The sequence below is a fragment of the Oncorhynchus masou genome, chromosome 23, assembly GCF_036934945.1.
Source record: "Oncorhynchus masou masou isolate Uvic2021 chromosome 23, UVic_Omas_1.1, whole genome shotgun sequence".
In the NCBI taxonomy this organism is placed as follows: Eukaryota; Metazoa; Chordata; class Actinopteri; order Salmoniformes; family Salmonidae; genus Oncorhynchus; species Oncorhynchus masou.
Genome location: NC_088234.1, coordinates 18856645 through 18874843, shown reverse-complemented (window position 1 = coordinate 18874843; position 18199 = coordinate 18856645). Strand labels below are relative to the sequence as shown.

The 18199-nt window shown below is 46.8% G+C and overlaps 1 protein-coding gene across 2 annotated transcripts; it reads left to right on the top strand.

Moving 5' to 3' along the window:
* Positions 1-9068: 9068 nt before the first annotated feature.
* LOC135510511 (uncharacterized protein C17orf114-like) lies at positions 9069-17781 on the top strand. 2 transcript variants are annotated; one of them, XM_064931508.1, is made up of 3 exons: positions 9069-9383; positions 15869-15971; positions 16849-17781. In XM_064931508.1, the coding sequence occupies exons 2-3, from the start codon at positions 15887-15889 to the stop codon at positions 17016-17018; spliced, it is 255 nt and encodes an 84-aa protein (XP_064787580.1). In that variant the 5' UTR covers positions 9069-9383; positions 15869-15886; the 3' UTR covers positions 17019-17781. The 2 variants fall into 2 exon arrangements, with proteins under 2 accessions (XP_064787580.1, XP_064787581.1); XM_064931509.1 differs by lacking the exon at positions 9069-9383 and adding an exon at positions 15265-15383.
* Positions 17782-18199: the final 418 nt, after the last annotated feature.

Below are 18199 nucleotides of genomic sequence, written 5' to 3'. Positions count from 1 at the left end.
AAAAAATCCAGAAAATCACATTGTAGGATTTTTAATGAATTTATTTGCAAATTATGGTGGAAAATAAGTATTTGGTCAATAACAAAAGTTTATCTCAATACTTTGTGATATACCTTTTGTTGGCAATGACAGAGGTCAAACGTTTTCTGTAAGTCTTCACAGGTTTTCACACACTGTTGCTGGTATTTTGGCCCAATCCTCCATGCAGATCTCCTTTAGAGCAGTGATGTTTTGATGGTTGTTGCTGGGCAACACGGACTTTCCACTCCCTCTAAAGATTTTCTATGGGGTTGAGATCTGGAGACTGGCTAGGCCACTCCAGGACCTTGAAATGCTTCTTACGAAGCCACTCTTTCGTTGCCCGGGCGGTGTGTTTGGGATCATTGTCATGCTGAAAGACCCAGCCACGTTTCATCTTCAATGCCCTTGCTGATGGAAGGAGGTTTTCACTTAAAATCTCACGATACATGGCCCCATTCATTCTTTCCTTTACACAGATCAGTCGTCCTGGTCCCTTTGCAGAAAAACAGCCCCAAAGCATGATGTTTCCACCCCCATGCTTCACAGTAGGTATGGTGTTCTTTGGATGCAACTCAGCATTCTTTGTCCTCCAAACACGACGAGTTGAGTTTTTACCAAAAAGTTATATTTTGGTTTCATCTGACCATATGACATTCTCCCAATCTTCTTCTGGATCATCCAAATGCTCTCCAGCAAACTTCAGACGGGCCTGGGCATGTACAGGCTTAAGCAAGGGGACACGTCTGGCACTGCAGGATTTGAGTCCCTGGCGGCGTAGTGTGTTACTGATGGTAGGCTTTGTTACTTTGGTCCCAGCTCTCTGCAGGTCATTCACTAGGTCCCCCCGTGTGGTTCTGGGATTTTTGCTCACCGTTCTTGTGATCATTTTGACCCCAAGGGGTGAGATCTTGCGTGAAGCCCCAGATCGAGGGAGATTATCAGTGGTCTTGTATGTCTTCCATTTCCTAATAATTGCTCCCACAGTAATAATTTCTTCAAACCAAGCTGCTTACCTATTGCAGATTCAGTCTTCCCATCCTGGTGCAGGGCTACAATTTTGTTTCTGGTGTCCTTTGACAGCACTTTGGTCTTGGCCATAGTGGAGTTTGGAGTGTGACTGTTTGAGGTGGTGGACGGGGGTCTTTTATACTGATAAGTTCAAACAGGTGCCATTAATACAGGTAAAGAGTGGAGGACAGAGGAGCCTCTTAAAGAAGAAGTTACAGGTCTGTGAGAGCCAGAAATCTTGCTTGTTTGTAGGTGAACAAATACTTATTTTCCACCATAATTTGCAAATAAATTCATAAAAAAATCCTACAATGTGATTTTCTGGATTTTTTTTTCTCATTTTGTCTGTCATAGTAGAAGTGTACTATGTAGGAGAACTTGCACAATTGGTGGCTGACTAAATACTTTTTTGCCCCACTGTACCTAGTTTTAGCAAATATTTTTGGGGGTTTGCTGGTTGCTTAAAAATAAAATACAATTGTATTGGTCACATGCACTGAATACAACAGGTGTAGAATTTACAGTGTAATGCTTACTAATGAGCCCATTTCCAACAGTGCAGAGTTAAAGAAATGAGAAATAGTAACAGAATAAAAACAATAACGCGATTATCATCAATATGTATTTGTGGTGACTGGTAGGATCCTATATGGAATGGTTGTCTAGTTCTTGTTTTCTATTCTATTTGTTCCTATGCTACATAGGAAGGTGGGGGTACAAGAAGAGGGGAGAGAGAGTTGGGGACTCCGAAATGTGAAGAAAGAGGGAACGGGAGGGGAGGGAAGGGGACATCATGTCCTCAAGCTGCTGGAGACAAGAACCCGCCGAGGGCGACGTCAAATGGCTTGTCCCCCAGGCCCCCTTATCCCGGCCCCTACCAAAACCCACAAGAGCCTGGATGTGTGGGAAGTTGGGAACATCTTGAGGTCTGAAGGAGGAGGAGGAGGAGGCGTGGAGAGGAAGGTGAGCAGGTGAGAAGGTGAGCAGGTGATAAGAGTAAGCACTTGTTAGACACACAGGCCCAGACTTGATCCGACTGGTTTCATATTTGATTTACTGACTTTGGATCAAATGTTGATAATTTGTTGATCATTGAATAGTATTAGTCCCCCCATTTAGTTTACTGCATTTGGTACACTGTGTAGATACATGAAAAGGCCCTTATCAGTCATGCAGTGGTGTTGGGTATAAACAGCAGATGTATTGTAATACAGCAGGTTGAAGATGCTTAGTTGGGACATCTCTCTATTCCTTATATAGTGCACTACTTTAAGGAGTCCTGGTCAAAGGTAGTGCACTACAGAATGAAGGGAATAGGGTGCCATTTGAGACAATGGCACACACACACACACACAAACACACACACACACACACACACACACACACATAGTCTCACCTCATAAAGTCACTGTAAACCATTATAAAGCTGTCCATAGCTTCGGTTCATAACCTCTCTTTGGAAATTAATCCTCTGCCTTTGTCGTTGGCTTGTAACATGTTACCCTCCCTTGTTGCCTTCTGTGCCACTTATTCATGTTACAACAGTGCTATTCTTATCCTGACTGAGCATAGTGGAATTATGATGCCAGTGCTGGCAGGCGTGAAATAAACAGCTGAGGGGTCGAAGATTCACAGTGGATGATGTAAGTATTTTTATATCCATTTTTCTTTTCTCCATCTGGCATCCGATATCTGATTGGTCACCCAGCTGAGTGTATCTGTTGTCACAATGAGACTCTGAGCCAATCGCGGTGTGGTTTGAGTGGAGTCCTCTTATCTCAATTGTTGATATCTTGGATGTCATACACTAACTATAATCACTGCAGTTTGCCCGATACAGAACCTATTCTATTTCATAGATCGTGCACTAGTGTTGCCCAGACTCTGTTCAAAAGTAGTGCACTATATAGGGAATATGGTGTCATTTCGGACACTTCCGCTGTGATTACTTCAGATCAATGAAACTACAAATTTAAACAAAAATACTCTTCTCCTTACAAGGAGAGGAACCTGCAGGGCTAAGGACTCCGTTTACATTTTACAAATGAAAGAGGAGTGGCTTCATTCCTGCACAGAACAATGTAATACCAGGCAAACATTGCTTGGGGGTGTTTGGAGTTGAAGGGAGTCTTCAGCTACTGCTTGACTGTCAACTGCCACTCCCTTGTTTGCTTCCATGTGTTATGGTCTGTGTCTCAAATGGCACCCTACTGTATTCCCTACATTGATGCCATAGGGCTCTGGTAAAAAAAAAGTAGTGCACTGTGTAGGGACTAGGGAACTGTTTGGGATGCAGCCAAACACCATAAAGAGTCCATTTAATTTAGAATAAGAGCATTTTTACCTCATTCTATGATCAGCAAACAGAGTCTGACTTACTTAGGTGAGCTAATGATTGACTCGGAGCTGGTACTCCGAGTCAACTGGGAGGGAGGGAGGGAGGGAGGGAGGGAGGGAGGGAGGGAGGGAGGGAGGGAGGGAGGGAGGGAGGGAGGGAGGGAGGGAGGGAGGGAGGGAGGGACAAAGAGAGACGGGGGGCAGAGAGAGAGAGAGAGAGAGAGAGACAAAGAGAGATGGGGGGCAGAGAGAGAGAGAGAGAAAGAGAGATGGGGGGCAGAGAGAGAGAGAGAGAGAGAGAGAGGGAGAGAGAGAGAGAGAAAGAGAGAGAAAGAGAGAGAGAGACAAAGAGAGACGGGGGAGAGAGAGAGAGAGAGAGACAAAGAGAGACGGTGCAGAGAGAGAAAGAGAGAGAGAGATGAATGATGCTAAGGGTGTGCCATATACAGTGAAGCCACTGTAAAATGTGCAACAGGTATAGATATTAACTCAATAGACAGTGTATTGCTGGTCTCAAGGTAACCCTGTCTTCCTCCCTATCTGTTGCCATATAAAATAGTCATAGAACTATAGTGTCACTCTGCATGTTGCCCGGGCTACTGCTGGTCGCTCTGAATTCTAATCACTCTCCCTCCCTCTGTAGTTTGTCCCAGTAACTTTCCACCAGACGGGGTAAGTCCTTTGGCCATGTCCTCACACAGTGAGACAGAAGCCCTGGCTGGATAAACTATAAGTCTGTTAAAAGTTTGCATGCAAAGCTAATAAACAAGCAATAACATAGAAATATCAACAGGTCACACATAGCTGAACAAAGGCCATCTCAATGCATCAATACACTAAAGGTGATGTGGCGCCATTTCGTTAAAGGTGCGTTTGGTTGAGTGTGACAACTCTTGGAAGATTGTCAACGTTGCATCAACACATGTATGTTTTAACCTTTAGCAGCCTTTTAAGACCCTGTTAGATAGCTGTGTGAGGGTCACTATGAAAATACACAGCCTCCACTTCTGCATTCCTCCTCTCCTCTTCTCCACTACTCCTTCTCTTCTCCTTCGTTCCCCCTCTCCTCCACTCCTTCTCTTCTCCTTTGTTCCTCCTCTCCACCACTCCTTCTCTTCCCCTTTGTTCCTCCTCTCCACCACTCCTCCTCTTCTCCTTCGTTCCCCCTCTCCTCCACTCCTTCTCTTCTCCTTTGTTCCTCCTCTCCACCACTCCTCCTCTTCTCCTTCGTTCCCCCTCTCCTCCACTCCTTCTCTTCTCCTTTGTTCCCCCTCTCCACCACTCCTCCTCTTCTCCTTCGTTCCCCCTCTCCTCCACTCCTTCTCTTCTCCTTTGTTCCCCCTCTCCACCACTCCTCCTCTTCTCCTTCGTTCCCCCTGTCCTCCACTCCTTCTCTTCTCCTTCATTCCCCCTCTCCTCCTCTCCTTCTCTTCTCCTTTGTTCCTCCTCTCCACCACTCCTCCTCTTCTCCTTCGTTCCCCCTCTCCTCCACTCCTTCTCTTCTCCTTTGTTCCTCCTCTCCACCACTCCTCTTCTCCTTCGTTCCCCCTCTCCTCCACTCCTTCTCTTCTCCTTTGTTCCTCCTCTCCACTACTCCTCCTCTTCTCCTTCGTTCCCCCTCTCCTCCACTCCTTCTCTTCTCCTTTGTTCCCCCTCTCCACCACTCCTCCTCTTCTCCTTCGTTCCCCCTGTCCTCCACTCCTTCTCTTCTCCTTCGTTCCCCCTCTCCTCCACTCCTTCTCTTCTCCTTTGTTCCTCCTCTCCACCACTCCTCTTCTCCTTCGTTCCCCCTCTCCTCCACTCCTTCTCTTCTCCTTTGTTCCTCCTCTCCTCCACTCCTTCTCTTCTCCTTTGTTCCCCCTCTCCACCACTCCTCCTCTTCTCCTTCGTTCCCCCTGTCCTCCACTCCTTCTCTTCTCCTTCGTTCCCCCTCTCCTCCACTCCTTCTCTTCTCCTTTGTTCCTCCTCTCCACCACTCCTCTTCTCCTTCGTTCCCCCTCTCCACCACTCCTTCTCTTCCCCTTTGTTCCTCCTCTCCACCACTCCTCCTCTTCTCCTTCGTTCCCCCTCTCCTCCTCTCCTTCTCTTCTCCTTTGTTCCTCCTCTCCACCACTCATCCTCTTCTCCTTCGTCCCCCCTCTCCACCACTCCTCCTCTTCTCCTTTGTTCCCCCTCTCACCACTCCTCCTCTTCTCCTTCGTTCTCCCTCTCCTCCACTCCTTCTCTTCTCCTTTGTTCCTCCTCTCCACCACTCCTCCTCTTCTCCTTCGTTCCCCCTCTCCTCCACTCCTTCTCTTCTCCTTTGTTCCTCCTCTCCACCACTCCTCTTCTCCTTTGTTCCTCCTCTCCACTCCTCCTCTTCTCCTCTGTTCCTCCTCTCCACTCCTCCTCTTCTCCTTCGTTCCCCCTCTCCACCACTCCTCCTCTTCTCCTTCGTTCCCCCTCTCCTCCACTCCTTCTCTTCTCCTTTGTTCCTCCTCTCCACCACTCCTCCTCTTCTCCTTCGTTCCCCCTCTCCACCACTCCTTCTCTTCTCCTTCGTTCCTCCTCTCCACCACTCCTCCTCTTCTCCTTCGTTCCCCCTCTCCTCCACTCCTTCTCTTCTCCTTTGTTCCTCCTCTCCACCACTCCTCCTCTTCTCCTTCGTTCCCCCTCTCCTCCACTCCTTCTCTTCTCCTTTGTTCCTCCTCTCCACCACTCCTCCTCTTCTCCTTCGTTCCCCCTCTCCTCCACTCCTTCCCTTCTCCTTTGTTCCTCCTCTCCACCACTCCTCTTCTCCTTTGTTCCTCCTCTCCACCACTCCTCTTCTCCTTTGTTCCTCCTCTCCACTCCTCCTCTTCTCCTCTGTTCCTCCTCTCCACTCCTTCTCTTCTCCTTCGTTCCCCCTCGCCACCACTCCTCCTCTTCTCCTTCGTTCCCCCTCTCCTCCACTCCTTCTCTTCTCCTTTGTTCCTCCTCTCCTCCACTCCTTCTCTTCTCCTTCGTTCCCCCTCTCCTCCACTCCTTCTCTTCTCCTTTGTTCCTCCTCTCCACCACTCCTCCTCTTCTCCTTCGTTCCCCCTCTCCACCACTCCTTCTCTTCTCCTTCGTTCCTCCTCTCCACCACTCCTCCTCTTCTCCTTCGTTCCCCCTCTCCTCCACTCCTTCTCTTCTCCTTCGTTCCCCTTCTCCACCACTCCTCCTCTTCTCCTTCGTTCCCCCTCTCCTCCACTCCTTCTCTTCTCCTTTGTTCCTCCTCTCCACCACTCCTCCTCTTCTCCTTCGTTCCCCCTCTCCTCCACTCCTTCTCTTCTCCTTTGTTCCCCCTCTCCACCACTCCTCCTCTTCTCCTTCGTTCCCCCTGTCCTCCACTCCTTCTCTTCTCCTTCGTTCCCCCTCTCCTCCACTCCTTCTCTTCTCCTTTGTTCCCCCTCTCCACCACTCCTCCTCTTCTCCTTCGTTCCCCCTCTCCTCCACTCCTTCTCTTCTCCTTTGTTCCTCCTCTCCACTCCTTCTCTTCTCCTTCGTTCCTCCTCTCCACCACTCCTCTTCTCCTTCGTTCCCCCTCTCCACCACTCCTCTTCTCCTTTGTTCCTCCTCTCCACCACTCCTCCTCTTCTCCTTTGTTCCTCCTCTCCACCACTCCTCCTCTTCTCCTTCGTTCCACCTCTCCTCCACTCCTTCTCTTCTCCTTCGTTCCTCCTCTCCACCACTCCTCTTCTCCTTCGTTCCCCCTCTCCTCCACTCCTTCTCTTCTCCTTTGTTCCCCCTCTCCTCCACTCCTCCTCTTCTCCTTCGTTCCCCCTCTCCACCACTCCTCTTCTCCTTTGTTCCTCCTCTCCACCACTCCTTCTCTTCTCCTTCGTTCCCACTCTCCTCCACTCCTCCTCTTCTCCTTCGTTCCCCCTCTCCACCACTCCTCTTCTCCTTTGTTCCTCCTCTCCACCACTCCTTCTCTTCTCCTTCGTACCCCCTCTCCTCCACTCCTTCTCTTCTCCTTCGTTCCCCCACTCCTCCACTCCTTCTCTTCTCCTTCGTTCCTCCTCTCCACCACTCCTCTTCTCCTTCGTTCCCCCTCTCCTCCACTCCTTCTCTTCTCCTTTGTTCCCCCTCTCCACCACTCCTCTTCTCCTTTGTTCCTCCTCTCCACCACTCCTTCTCTTCTCCTTCGTTCCCCCTCTCCTCCACTCCTTCTCTTCTCCTTCGTTACCCCTCTCCACCACTCCTCTTCTCCTTTGTTCCTCCTCTCCACCACTCCTCCTCTTCTCCTTCGTTCCCCCTCTCCTCCACTCCTTCTCTTCTCCTTCGTTCCCCCACTCCTCCACTCCTTCTCTTCTCCTTCGTTCCTCCTCTCCACCACTCCTCTTCTCCTTCGTTCCCCCTCTCCACCACTCCTCCTCTTCTCCTTTGTTCCTCATCTCCACCACTCCTCCTCTTCTCCTTCGTTCCCCCTCTCCACCACTCCTCCTCTTCTCCTTCGTTCCCCCTCTCTTCCACTCCTCCTCCCCTCCTTCGTTCCCCCTCTCCTCCACTCCTCCTCTTCTCCTTCGTTCCCCCTCTCCTCCACTCCTCCTCTTCTCCTTCGTTCCCCCTCTCCTCCACTCCTCCTCCCCTCCTCCTCCCCTCCTTCGTTCCCCCTCTCCTCCACTCCTCCTCTTCTCCTTCGTTCCCCCTCTCCTCCACTCCTCCTCTACTCCTTCGTTCCCCCCTCTCCACCACTCCTCCTCTTCTCCTTCGTTCCCCCTCTCCTCCACTCCTCCTCCCCTCCTTCGTTCCCCCTTTCCTCCACTCCTCCTCTTCTCCTTCGTTCCCCCTCTCCTCCACTCCTCCTCTTCTCCTTCGTTCCCCCTCTCCTCCACTCCTCCTCCCCTCCTTCGTTCCCCCTCTCCTCCACTCCTCCTCTTCTCCTTCGTTCCCCCTCTCCTCCACTCCTCCTCTTCTCCTTCGTTCCCCCTCTTCTCCACTCCTTCTCTTCTCCTTCGTTCCCCCTCTCCTCCACTCCTCCTCTTCTCCACTCACTCATGCGTTCCAGAAAATGGAGAGTGTTTATACAATTCGTTCAGTTAGGCTTTGTTTTGACCTGATGTCCAAGTTTGTTTCCAAATAAACACTGTCACGTCACGACAGGACGCCGCGGATCCAAAGGTACCGACCTGGCTGAGAGAGAAGGAGATAGAGAGAGAGGGGGGGGGATTCCACTCTTCTCTTTCATTCCCACTTGATTTAATGTATCTCCCCAGTCATTCGTTCACATGCAGATCACCAATTCACTCAATGCACTCATGATTATCTTGTCATCCTTATTTTTAATTGCTTCAAAGATATATATAAAAAAAGGTTTTACCTTTATTTAACTAGGCAAGTCAGTTAAGAACAAATTCTTATTTTCAATGACAGCCTAGGAACAGTGGGTTAACTGCCTTGTTCAGAGGCAGAATGACAGATATCCCCAATTATCCCCTACTCCCCTACCACAGCTCTGATTAGTCTATGTAAGTGGGACTTCATAAGTGCCATTTGAAAACCACCAATCATTTTTTTTTCACTACATATAATTTCATGGTCATACTCCATACCATGTCAATATATAGGCAGGCCTTATCAAATACCTATGCAAGGAGAGGTGTGTTTGTTTACCTTCTGGGCTCTCTATAGGCTGTGGAAGACAGAGGAACGGAAGTAGAAGGAGGGAGAGGGAGATTGGGGAGCAAGGGAGTGAGGGAGGCGTGTCTCGTGGACGTGCTCCAGGGATGATCTATTTAAAGTTCAGGCGCTCCATGAGCTCCACAAACCTTTCCATGTTGCTATCCAGTGCACGGACCAACCGCGCATTTGGAACAGAACGCTCGCTCCGCACAGAGTCTTGTGCAGTTCGCGACAGCTGGCCTTTGAACTGAAATCAGATAGTCCACCAATCAAAGTTGCAAATGTTGAATTCACCATTGAATTGGAACCAGTAGTCCGATACGACTGTACATGTAGCCTACTTGAAAATTGCGCATTGTTCTTCAAGATCTGCAAAGTTGCAGCTACATCAGGTAAGTTATTGTGCTTCTCTTTACGTTAAAAAGTGCATGTTTCCAGACGTTCCTACTTTTATCATAAGCAACAATGTAAATCAACAAGAACAGTGTTATTACATTGTTATTCATTTCACTTTAGTGCACTGTTGAGGAGACATTCAATGAATTTACAGCAGAATATACAACGCATAGTTAAAAACCAAAAACCAAATGTTGTTGAAAACGAATTTGCATCTGAGAGAGAGGTAGCTGAGCTGCGGGCTGTGGGGGCTGTGGGGGCTGTAGTCGGTGTGTCTGGGTGGAAGCGTCCCATGAGAGCCGCAATAACAAGTCTGCGCGTTTGTCTGTATATAGCCTGTCTCTAATTGCGGCAAGCATAAACCTTACTCAAGCTTCGGCATAGACTTACCAGTGCACATAGTAGTTCAGTGTTTTTGTTGACTTGAATATTTGTCTGCATCATTTGGCATTTAGACCCGGGCCCGTATTCATAAAGCTCTCAGAGGAGGATAATCTAAAAATACTGACCGAGATAAGAACTCCTTCCCTGAGATGATTCATGAATACATGGAGTCTGCATGGATATCAGAAAATGCAATCTTAGTTAAAACGGACCCTTTCTACTCAACTCCCCAGATGACTCCGAACAATGTGTTTTATGTGCGACACGTTATTGAGATAGAGAATGATTTATGAATGAATAGACTTCCTGTCAGTAGTCTACTGTAGGCACTGCTTCTTCCACGGTGAAGTAAACACACCTACGTTCATTATTTACATCCACACGCTCTCCTCTAGGCTTTCAGACAAACTCATTCTGGTACTGCCAGACCTGGGTTCAAATCATGTTTGAAGTATCTCAATCAACCAATCAAATGTATTTATAAAGCCCATCTTACATCAGCTGATGTCACAAAGTGCTGTACAGAAACCCAGCCTAAACCCCCAAACAGCAAGCATCTCATCAATTTCACATACATTTTGAAGTAACTATTCAGATATGTTTGATCTGACAAGTAAAGACAAGTAGTTAAATTGGAATGTATTTGGAAATACAATTGGAAAGTATTGGCATGTATTTGAAAATACTCAAATACACAGATTAAAATACACTCCCATGCATTTAACCCAGGTATTTGAAAATAGCATTTGAAATAATTATTTGAAAATACTTTCAAATAGGCTATTTATAGGAAATCATTTTAAAATACTGTCAAATACTTCCAACAGAAGCAGCTGACTGAAAATAAGTATTTAAATAACACGTAATCACATGCACATGGTTACTGCTCAGTGCTCAGCAATCCAGTTGGGCATCTCGTTTTCCATTATGAGAGAGCAAGGTGGGGGAGAGAGAGAGGTGGGGGAGGGAGAGAGGTGGGGGGAGGGAGAGAAGTGGGGGGGAGGTGGGGAGAGAGAGAGAGAGAGGTGGGGAGAGAGAGAGAGGTGGGGGGAGGGAGAGAGGTGGGGGGAGGGAGAGAAGTGGGGGGGTGGGGGGAGAGAGAGAGGTGGGGGGAGGGAGAGAAGTGGGGGGGAGAGGTGGGGAGAGAGAGAGGGAGGGGGGGGGGAGAGAGAGAGGTGGGGAGAGAGAGAGAGGTGGGAGGGGAAGAGGTAGTGGGAGAAAGAGAGAGGTGGGGGGAGAGAGATAGGTGGTGGGGGGGAGAGAGGTGGTGGGAGAAAGAGAGAGGTGGGGGGAGAGAGATAGGTGGTGGGGGAGAGAGAGGTGGTGGGAGAAACAGAGAGGTGGGGGGAGAGAGATAGGTGGTGGGGTGAGAGAGGTGGTGGGAGAGAGAGAGGTGGTGGGAGGGAGAGAAGTGGGGGGAGAGAGAGAGAGATGGGGGGAAATTGGTGGGGAGAGAGGTGGTGGGGAGAGAGAGGTGATGCACTGTTTAATTGAAAGCTTGGATTAGCCCGTCTGGTTCTGTTGTTCTGTCACTTCATTCAACCCTGTCACATGCACGCGCACGGAGGCCCCCTCCCTCTCTATGGCATGCAAATAACGGGGCCCCTCTTCAAGGGTAAATTGCCATTGGCCTCCTGTTATTCAACATTGTGAAATGGCCAGAGGGACATTTTATAAAAAAAAAAATCTGATACAACTACAAGACGAGTTGTATTTTGAGTGAGATTGAGAAATGTAATTAGATTTGGAGAGTTGTTATTATTTCTTTCTAATTTCCATTGCTGTTTTGGAGATGGACAAGGGTTCTAATGTGAGTGGACAGACTGGGCACCAATAGGCCTATATGTGCGTCATAGTCCATGGCAGGAAGGGACTGTACTTGGGCTGGGGCCTGCTTCTTTCAGGGGCATTACAAACCCAGGCTCACTGCCACACATTCTAAGAATGCGTCCCAAATAGCACCATCTTCCCTACGTAGTGCACTTCTTTTGACCAAAGCCATATGGGCCCTGTGTAGGGAATATGGAGCCATTTTGGATGGGCCTTGGGCTCCCATGGGCCTGAATACTTGGAATGGAGGTAGGAAAGGTTGGAAAACAGATAATCAGATTTCTGTAGAGTTTGCTCACATACTCCTGGACTTTCCTGGTTCTGTTAACCATCAAACAAAAAATTCCAGGCAGGAACACACATGAATAACCTGTTTTAAAAATGGCTTTGTTGTATACAGTTCAGTTGTATGTAATCTGTCATATGTACAATATACATAATTAACTGTGGATGTGTTGAGAGTGAACTGTGGATAATCACATTGAACACACACACACACACACACACACACACACACACACACACACACACACACACACACACACACACACACACACACACACACACACACACACACACACACACACACACACACACACACACACAGGGGTGGCAGTGTAGCCTAGTGGTTAGAGCGTTGGACTAGTAACCGGAAGGTTGCGAGTTCAAACCCCCGAGCTGATAAGGTACAAATCTGTCGTTCTGCCCCTGAACAGGCAGTTAACCCATTATTCCCAGGCCGTCATTGAAAATAAGAATGTGTTCTTAACTGACTTGCCTGGTTAAATAAAGGTAAAAAACACACACACACACTATGAAGAATCAGTGCCCGATAAGACAAACCTACAGTATGTGTATTTGATTAACATTGAGAAATCACTCAGTAGCAGCCTGAACAAGTCACTGACCAGGCAGTGTGTGAGTAAAACCAGGTCTGCACGTCCCTCACGTCAACACAGTACTCTTCCTTGCCCTGGCCTGGCAGGATCCTGCACTTAGAGGGAACATACACAGGAAAATGGACCAAAAGCTAGTTCCAGCTTCCCCCTCTCTCTGTGGTTTCGGTGGCCACTGTTCTCCTTTCTCCCCTGCTCTCTCTCATCCTCTCTCACTCCCCTATCTCTCTCTCCCCATCTCTATTTCTCCATTTCTACCTTTCTCTCTCCCCATCTCCCTCTCTCCCTCCCCCACTGGACTGGGCTGGTTGTTTTCTGTTCTATGCTCTGTGATTGCTGTTCCCTGCCAGAGACTGTACTACAGACAGTAATGACCAGGGACCCAAATTCCTCACCACTGACCAGGCCATCTAGTCTCTCTGTGTGTGTGTGTGTGTGTGTGTGTGTGTGCATGCGTTTGTAACCCAGAGAGAGGAAAAAAGTGTGTTTGAGTGGTTTATTAATACACAAAGAATGTATTATCGCTGTGTGACTTTGGCTACACTGCAGGATTGTTATCTTTCCTGCCCAGCCTGCTCTCTTTCCCCCACTCTCCAATGTACACTACTACCCATACAATAACAAGCAAGGTTATGTTCTGTAGTCAGAGCCTCACCAATTACAATGGTGCCCTAAACACCCATAGGAATTCCTAAGTGACTAAATTGATCAGTGGCTGTCGATATGAAGAGCTGAGATTTAGGTGGGCATTGTCCAACTTCCTAAAGTTAGTGCTTGGCCAAGCAACATGTGACTTAGTATAATGGATTCACTGTGTCTGTCTATGGGATAGGATTGCAGAGCCACACCTGAGAGAAAGGGAGAGATGAGAGAAAGACAGAGAGAGATAGATGAGAGAGAGAGAGGGGGAGTTGGGGAAAGGTAGAGGGTGAGAGAAAGCAAATAGAGAGTTGTTTTAAGAAAGCTATTTTCACACATTGTGACTGATTAACAGAGTGGAATGGGTGTCACACTGAAATGAGTCCTCATTTGGCCTGACCCCTACGTGTCAAAGGGGCAAACAGAGTGTGTGAGAGAGGTATCACATCTTTATGAAATGACCTCATCCCTGTGAGTGCAGAGAAAGCTGTAACAGCCAGGAAAACACACACACACGCACGCACGCACGCACGCACGCACGCACACACACACACACACACACACACACACACACACACACACACACACACACACACACACACACACACACACACACACACACACACACACACACACACACACACACACACACACACACACACACACACACACACACACACACACACACACACTCCCTAACCAACAATAAGTGATAACCAGGTCAGAGGGTTTTAGCTACAGATTGCACGTCTGCACAGTACGGTGACAGGCTTCTGTGTGGGCAAGGGTTTGCTGTCAGCAGCCCCGCCACCCTCTCTTGATGTTACCACAGATCAGAGCTAAATGGAGCTCTGTGATGATGGAAGACCTTGTGAGAGGTTTTATAATAGAAAGTAATTTGATTGTTTCCACAAAGAGTCATTACATTTCTCTGTTCTATTCGAGGGGCTCCTAACAGTAGGTCAATGGAACACAGGGTAAATAGCAGGATAAAGGTGTCAGTCAAACAGTGTATTTATTTTGAGATCTACTGAATGAATAGACAGCTATACACACACGACACTCTGCTGAAAGGTTTTTACCAGACAGCTCTTCAGTCTCAGTTGAGTACCACCACTCTCTTCTATTGTCTTAACATTGTAATCAATTGCATATTTGTTCATTGCTGTGGACAGAGGGACCCCTCCGTTTATCTTATCTCCAAGGGCCACCACACAGGTAGAGTACTGACAAGATCTGAGGTTAGAATTTAATAGGTGAACCATTGACCCAACAAACATTAATCTAATCAGACACACACACACACACACACACACACACACACACACACACACACACACACACACACACACACACACACACACACACACACACACACACACACACACACACACACACACACACACACACACACACAGAGAGATCAAAGAGCAGAGCTGTAGGCAAGAGCAGATCAAAGTAGGGTGTGTGTGTGTGTGTGTGCATGCTTGTTTGACTTCAATGAGAGGTATAGTTTAGTGGGTAGTGTGCGCCAGGCCAAGATAGTCTGTCTATACATGCTAACCCTAAATATACATTAAATCTAAATACATTCAGAGTTATTGACAGACAGACTGCCAGGAGCATAGACTCAACACATCCAAGGCATAGTCAATCTACTGTATTCAGTGGGCCTGCACACATCAATTAATGTTTGCATTTACTATGTAAATATCATTTATTGCATGAACTCCTTTCAGCGTCACTACAACTGCCTGGCTAAATGACCAGAGGATGAGATCCATGGAGTTAAAGTTCTCTGACTTTCACATAGTATGCATCTTCATTTCCTATTATACATGACTTGGGTAACAGACTTGACACGACATGAGCATTATATCTCTCTATGCACATATAATCTCTCTAAGCACCTACGATGCTATATGGTATGATGGGCCAGGCATGTCTTATCCTGTCTGAGTTGTATGTGTCGTGTGACCTCTGTGTAACTCGAGCCAAGGCTTTTAATCAGCTGCTCTATCCGTCTCCCATAGCCCATTGACAGGATTATGTGTGTGAATGCTCACCTGCGTCTACTGACAAGCGACACAACAGAGATTAGCTAAGCCTCATCAGTCATCATCGTGTCATGTCATTGAACACTTTGTCCCCTCATAGACTGGACCAAATCCATTATTAATTCCACTGGGCGTGGTGGACTGGACGGGACTAATTCCATTATGGTTCGACCCTGTGAGTGACGATGAGGTAAAGACCCATCAGACTCATCATCTCAGTAACATCTGGTTGATAGAGGTTCATTCAGAGTCGGTGGCCACATATGCTTTGTGGGAGTTAATGTGGGTTTGTTTTGTCGGGTAGTTGTTGTGTTAACTGTTATCAAGGCCCGGTTAAACAGTTGGTAGTCCCTCATGACGGCCTTAACGATCGACTAGCTGATTTGGCTCTTGTGAGGAGGTTTTAATCAATTAGCTATGCATTTGCGGTTGTGGTTTAATATGTTGTGGTTTGATATGATATGCAGAAGTCATTCCAATCCACACAAAGGTCCAGGGCTTGGCATTTGAGACAAATAATGTGTAAAAGCTATGGAACTACACGTCAAGAAAACAGAAACAGATAAACACACAAAAATCTACAGGAGAAGACTGTTTTCAATTGTTTCTCCCCTCACTCCTCCATTCTTATATTTCTCTCTCTCTCTCTCTTTCTCTCTCTCTCTCTTTCCTCAGTGGTCCTCAGCTCCAGACATGGGTGTGAAGGTGCTCCAGTGCTTCCCCTGGTACAGACGCTGTAAAGAGCGATGCAAGGCTAAACAGTGCCCCCCATCTGCAGGTGAGAGAACTACAGGCTGCCATTTACATTACATAGTAGCGCATTACATATTAGAGGTAGTTAGTTACATGTTATATCATTATCACTGTCAGCCGTTACATAGTGAAAAGGGAAGGCAGTGCCCCCTACCCGCAGGTGAGAGAACTACAACCTTCCACATATAGTACTTTCAGTATTATATACATTAGCATTCTCAATATGTCAGAACTCCCCAGCCCTTACATAGTTAATTACACACAGTATCATTATGTCAGAACTCCCCAGCCATTACATAGTTAATTACACACAGTATCATTATGTCAGAACTCCCCAGCCATTACATAGTTAATTACACACAGTATCATTATGTCAGAACTCCCCAGGGCTGTCTGTGCAGTAATAATATGCTGCACACATAATATATGATTACCAACAACACACATATGTGGAAGACATGTTGAAACAAGTGCTATGATATAACCAGGTATGTCAGAGTTAGCTACAGTGAAGGTCTTGCTCCAGGCTCTGCGTATGTAAGTCAATAGTGAGTTTTATGTCACTCTGTTCTTCTTTTCCTGTCCACTTCCCAGTATTATAACTGTCCGTCAATCATTTAGTCATTCGTTATTTGTTCCTTCCAGTTACACCTTTATTAGATTTAATTCAAATGTCAACGAAGTTGATATCATGTCACATTTAAGTTACGAAAAGACACAAGTGATGTCTCATACCATCATGTATGTTAAATAGCATGATCAAATCATCCCTCAATATGTAGACACATAGAGACATGGCAACAACAACATCATGAAGAAAGATGCTAAAACATTGAGTGCTACTGGTTCAATAACTCCTCTCTGCCTCCATTCCTCCGTCCTTCCTCCCTTCATCGCTCCAGTCCCAAGTGAGGAGATGAAGCCCCGCCTGTCGTCCACAGTGTCGTGTGGTAGCGAGGGCGAGAGCAGCAGCAGTCTGAGTGGCTCCCAGATCTACTTCTCCACCAAGGCTCGCCTCTCCTTCAGACACCAGATGGACAGCAACTTCAACGCAGTGGATGCCACCTGCTGAATAGATCAGCCCCGACGTGCCGAGTAGTCTTCATTAGGCATCAAACGGAAGAAAAGGGACTGAAATAGGGAGGGAATACCTGGGCTTGTCCGATAAGAAGCGCTTCCGTTGTGAAACATTTTTTGCTACGGTGTACCCTAATGAATACGACCCTGGCTTACAGTGCTGGGAATGACACTTTAGTTTCTACTGAGGCATCCCTCCTGTCATCATCACCATTGCCCAAAAATGAACTCTCGCCCCTCCACTATGATATCCATTATTATAGCTCAACAGACCATAGAATGTAAAGGACTGAGACTTGATCTACTCAGTGGTACCTATGTACTCGACGTTCGTTCTCAACTCCCCTTCAGAAGTGACTGTAAAGGATGGATATATCACAGTAGATTGAGTTCTTCACTAGAGAAATGCAGAATGCACTGCTGGTGTGGCTAGTAGAGATGGAAAAATGTTTACTACATCATTACCAGCCAAGTGCATCATTCTCCTTTTCTTTTGGGAGGAGGGGGGGGGGCAGGTAAAAGACCACAACTGCAAATTCAAGTCTTTTAAAATACTAGCTGTTGAATACAAGAACATGTGTCACTCCCAACTTTAAATACAGGCTTTTTTGTTTTTATCCTAACTTGCTGAGAAAAACATGGTAACTAGATTTTGATTGGTTTGGCTGATGAAGATACTAATGAGTTTGTGCCTTTTAAACTTACCTTTTGAACATTTCCTCAATTAAATTCAGTTTGGTGCTGGCTGTCTTCTTCTAGTTCCCTTTTCAACTGGCTGCTTGGAATGCATCTACACTTTATTCATATCTAGAAATGTTAACCGGCAGCTCCTCCAGCTTACATGCAGCTCTTTACTTCTGATGGCATCTTATGGGGAGCATCAGTGAATGGAGGAGAAAGTCAACAGATTGTTCTGGAAGACATTTCAACAGTGTTTTGGTGCTTTAGTTGGGTTCTACAACCCACCCTAACATTGAAATATTTTTCCTGCTTCACCTACTAGTTTAAGGATAATAAATACTCATCATATATTTTTGTACAAATTGTGAAAATTATTGTACGAGAATGTAGTAGCATACATCTGAGGCTACGGTGGTACGTTTGGAATGATGAGAAAAATTACTGTGAAGAAAATATTGATACATTTCCAATGTCAATGTTTTTCTTTTAATCAAA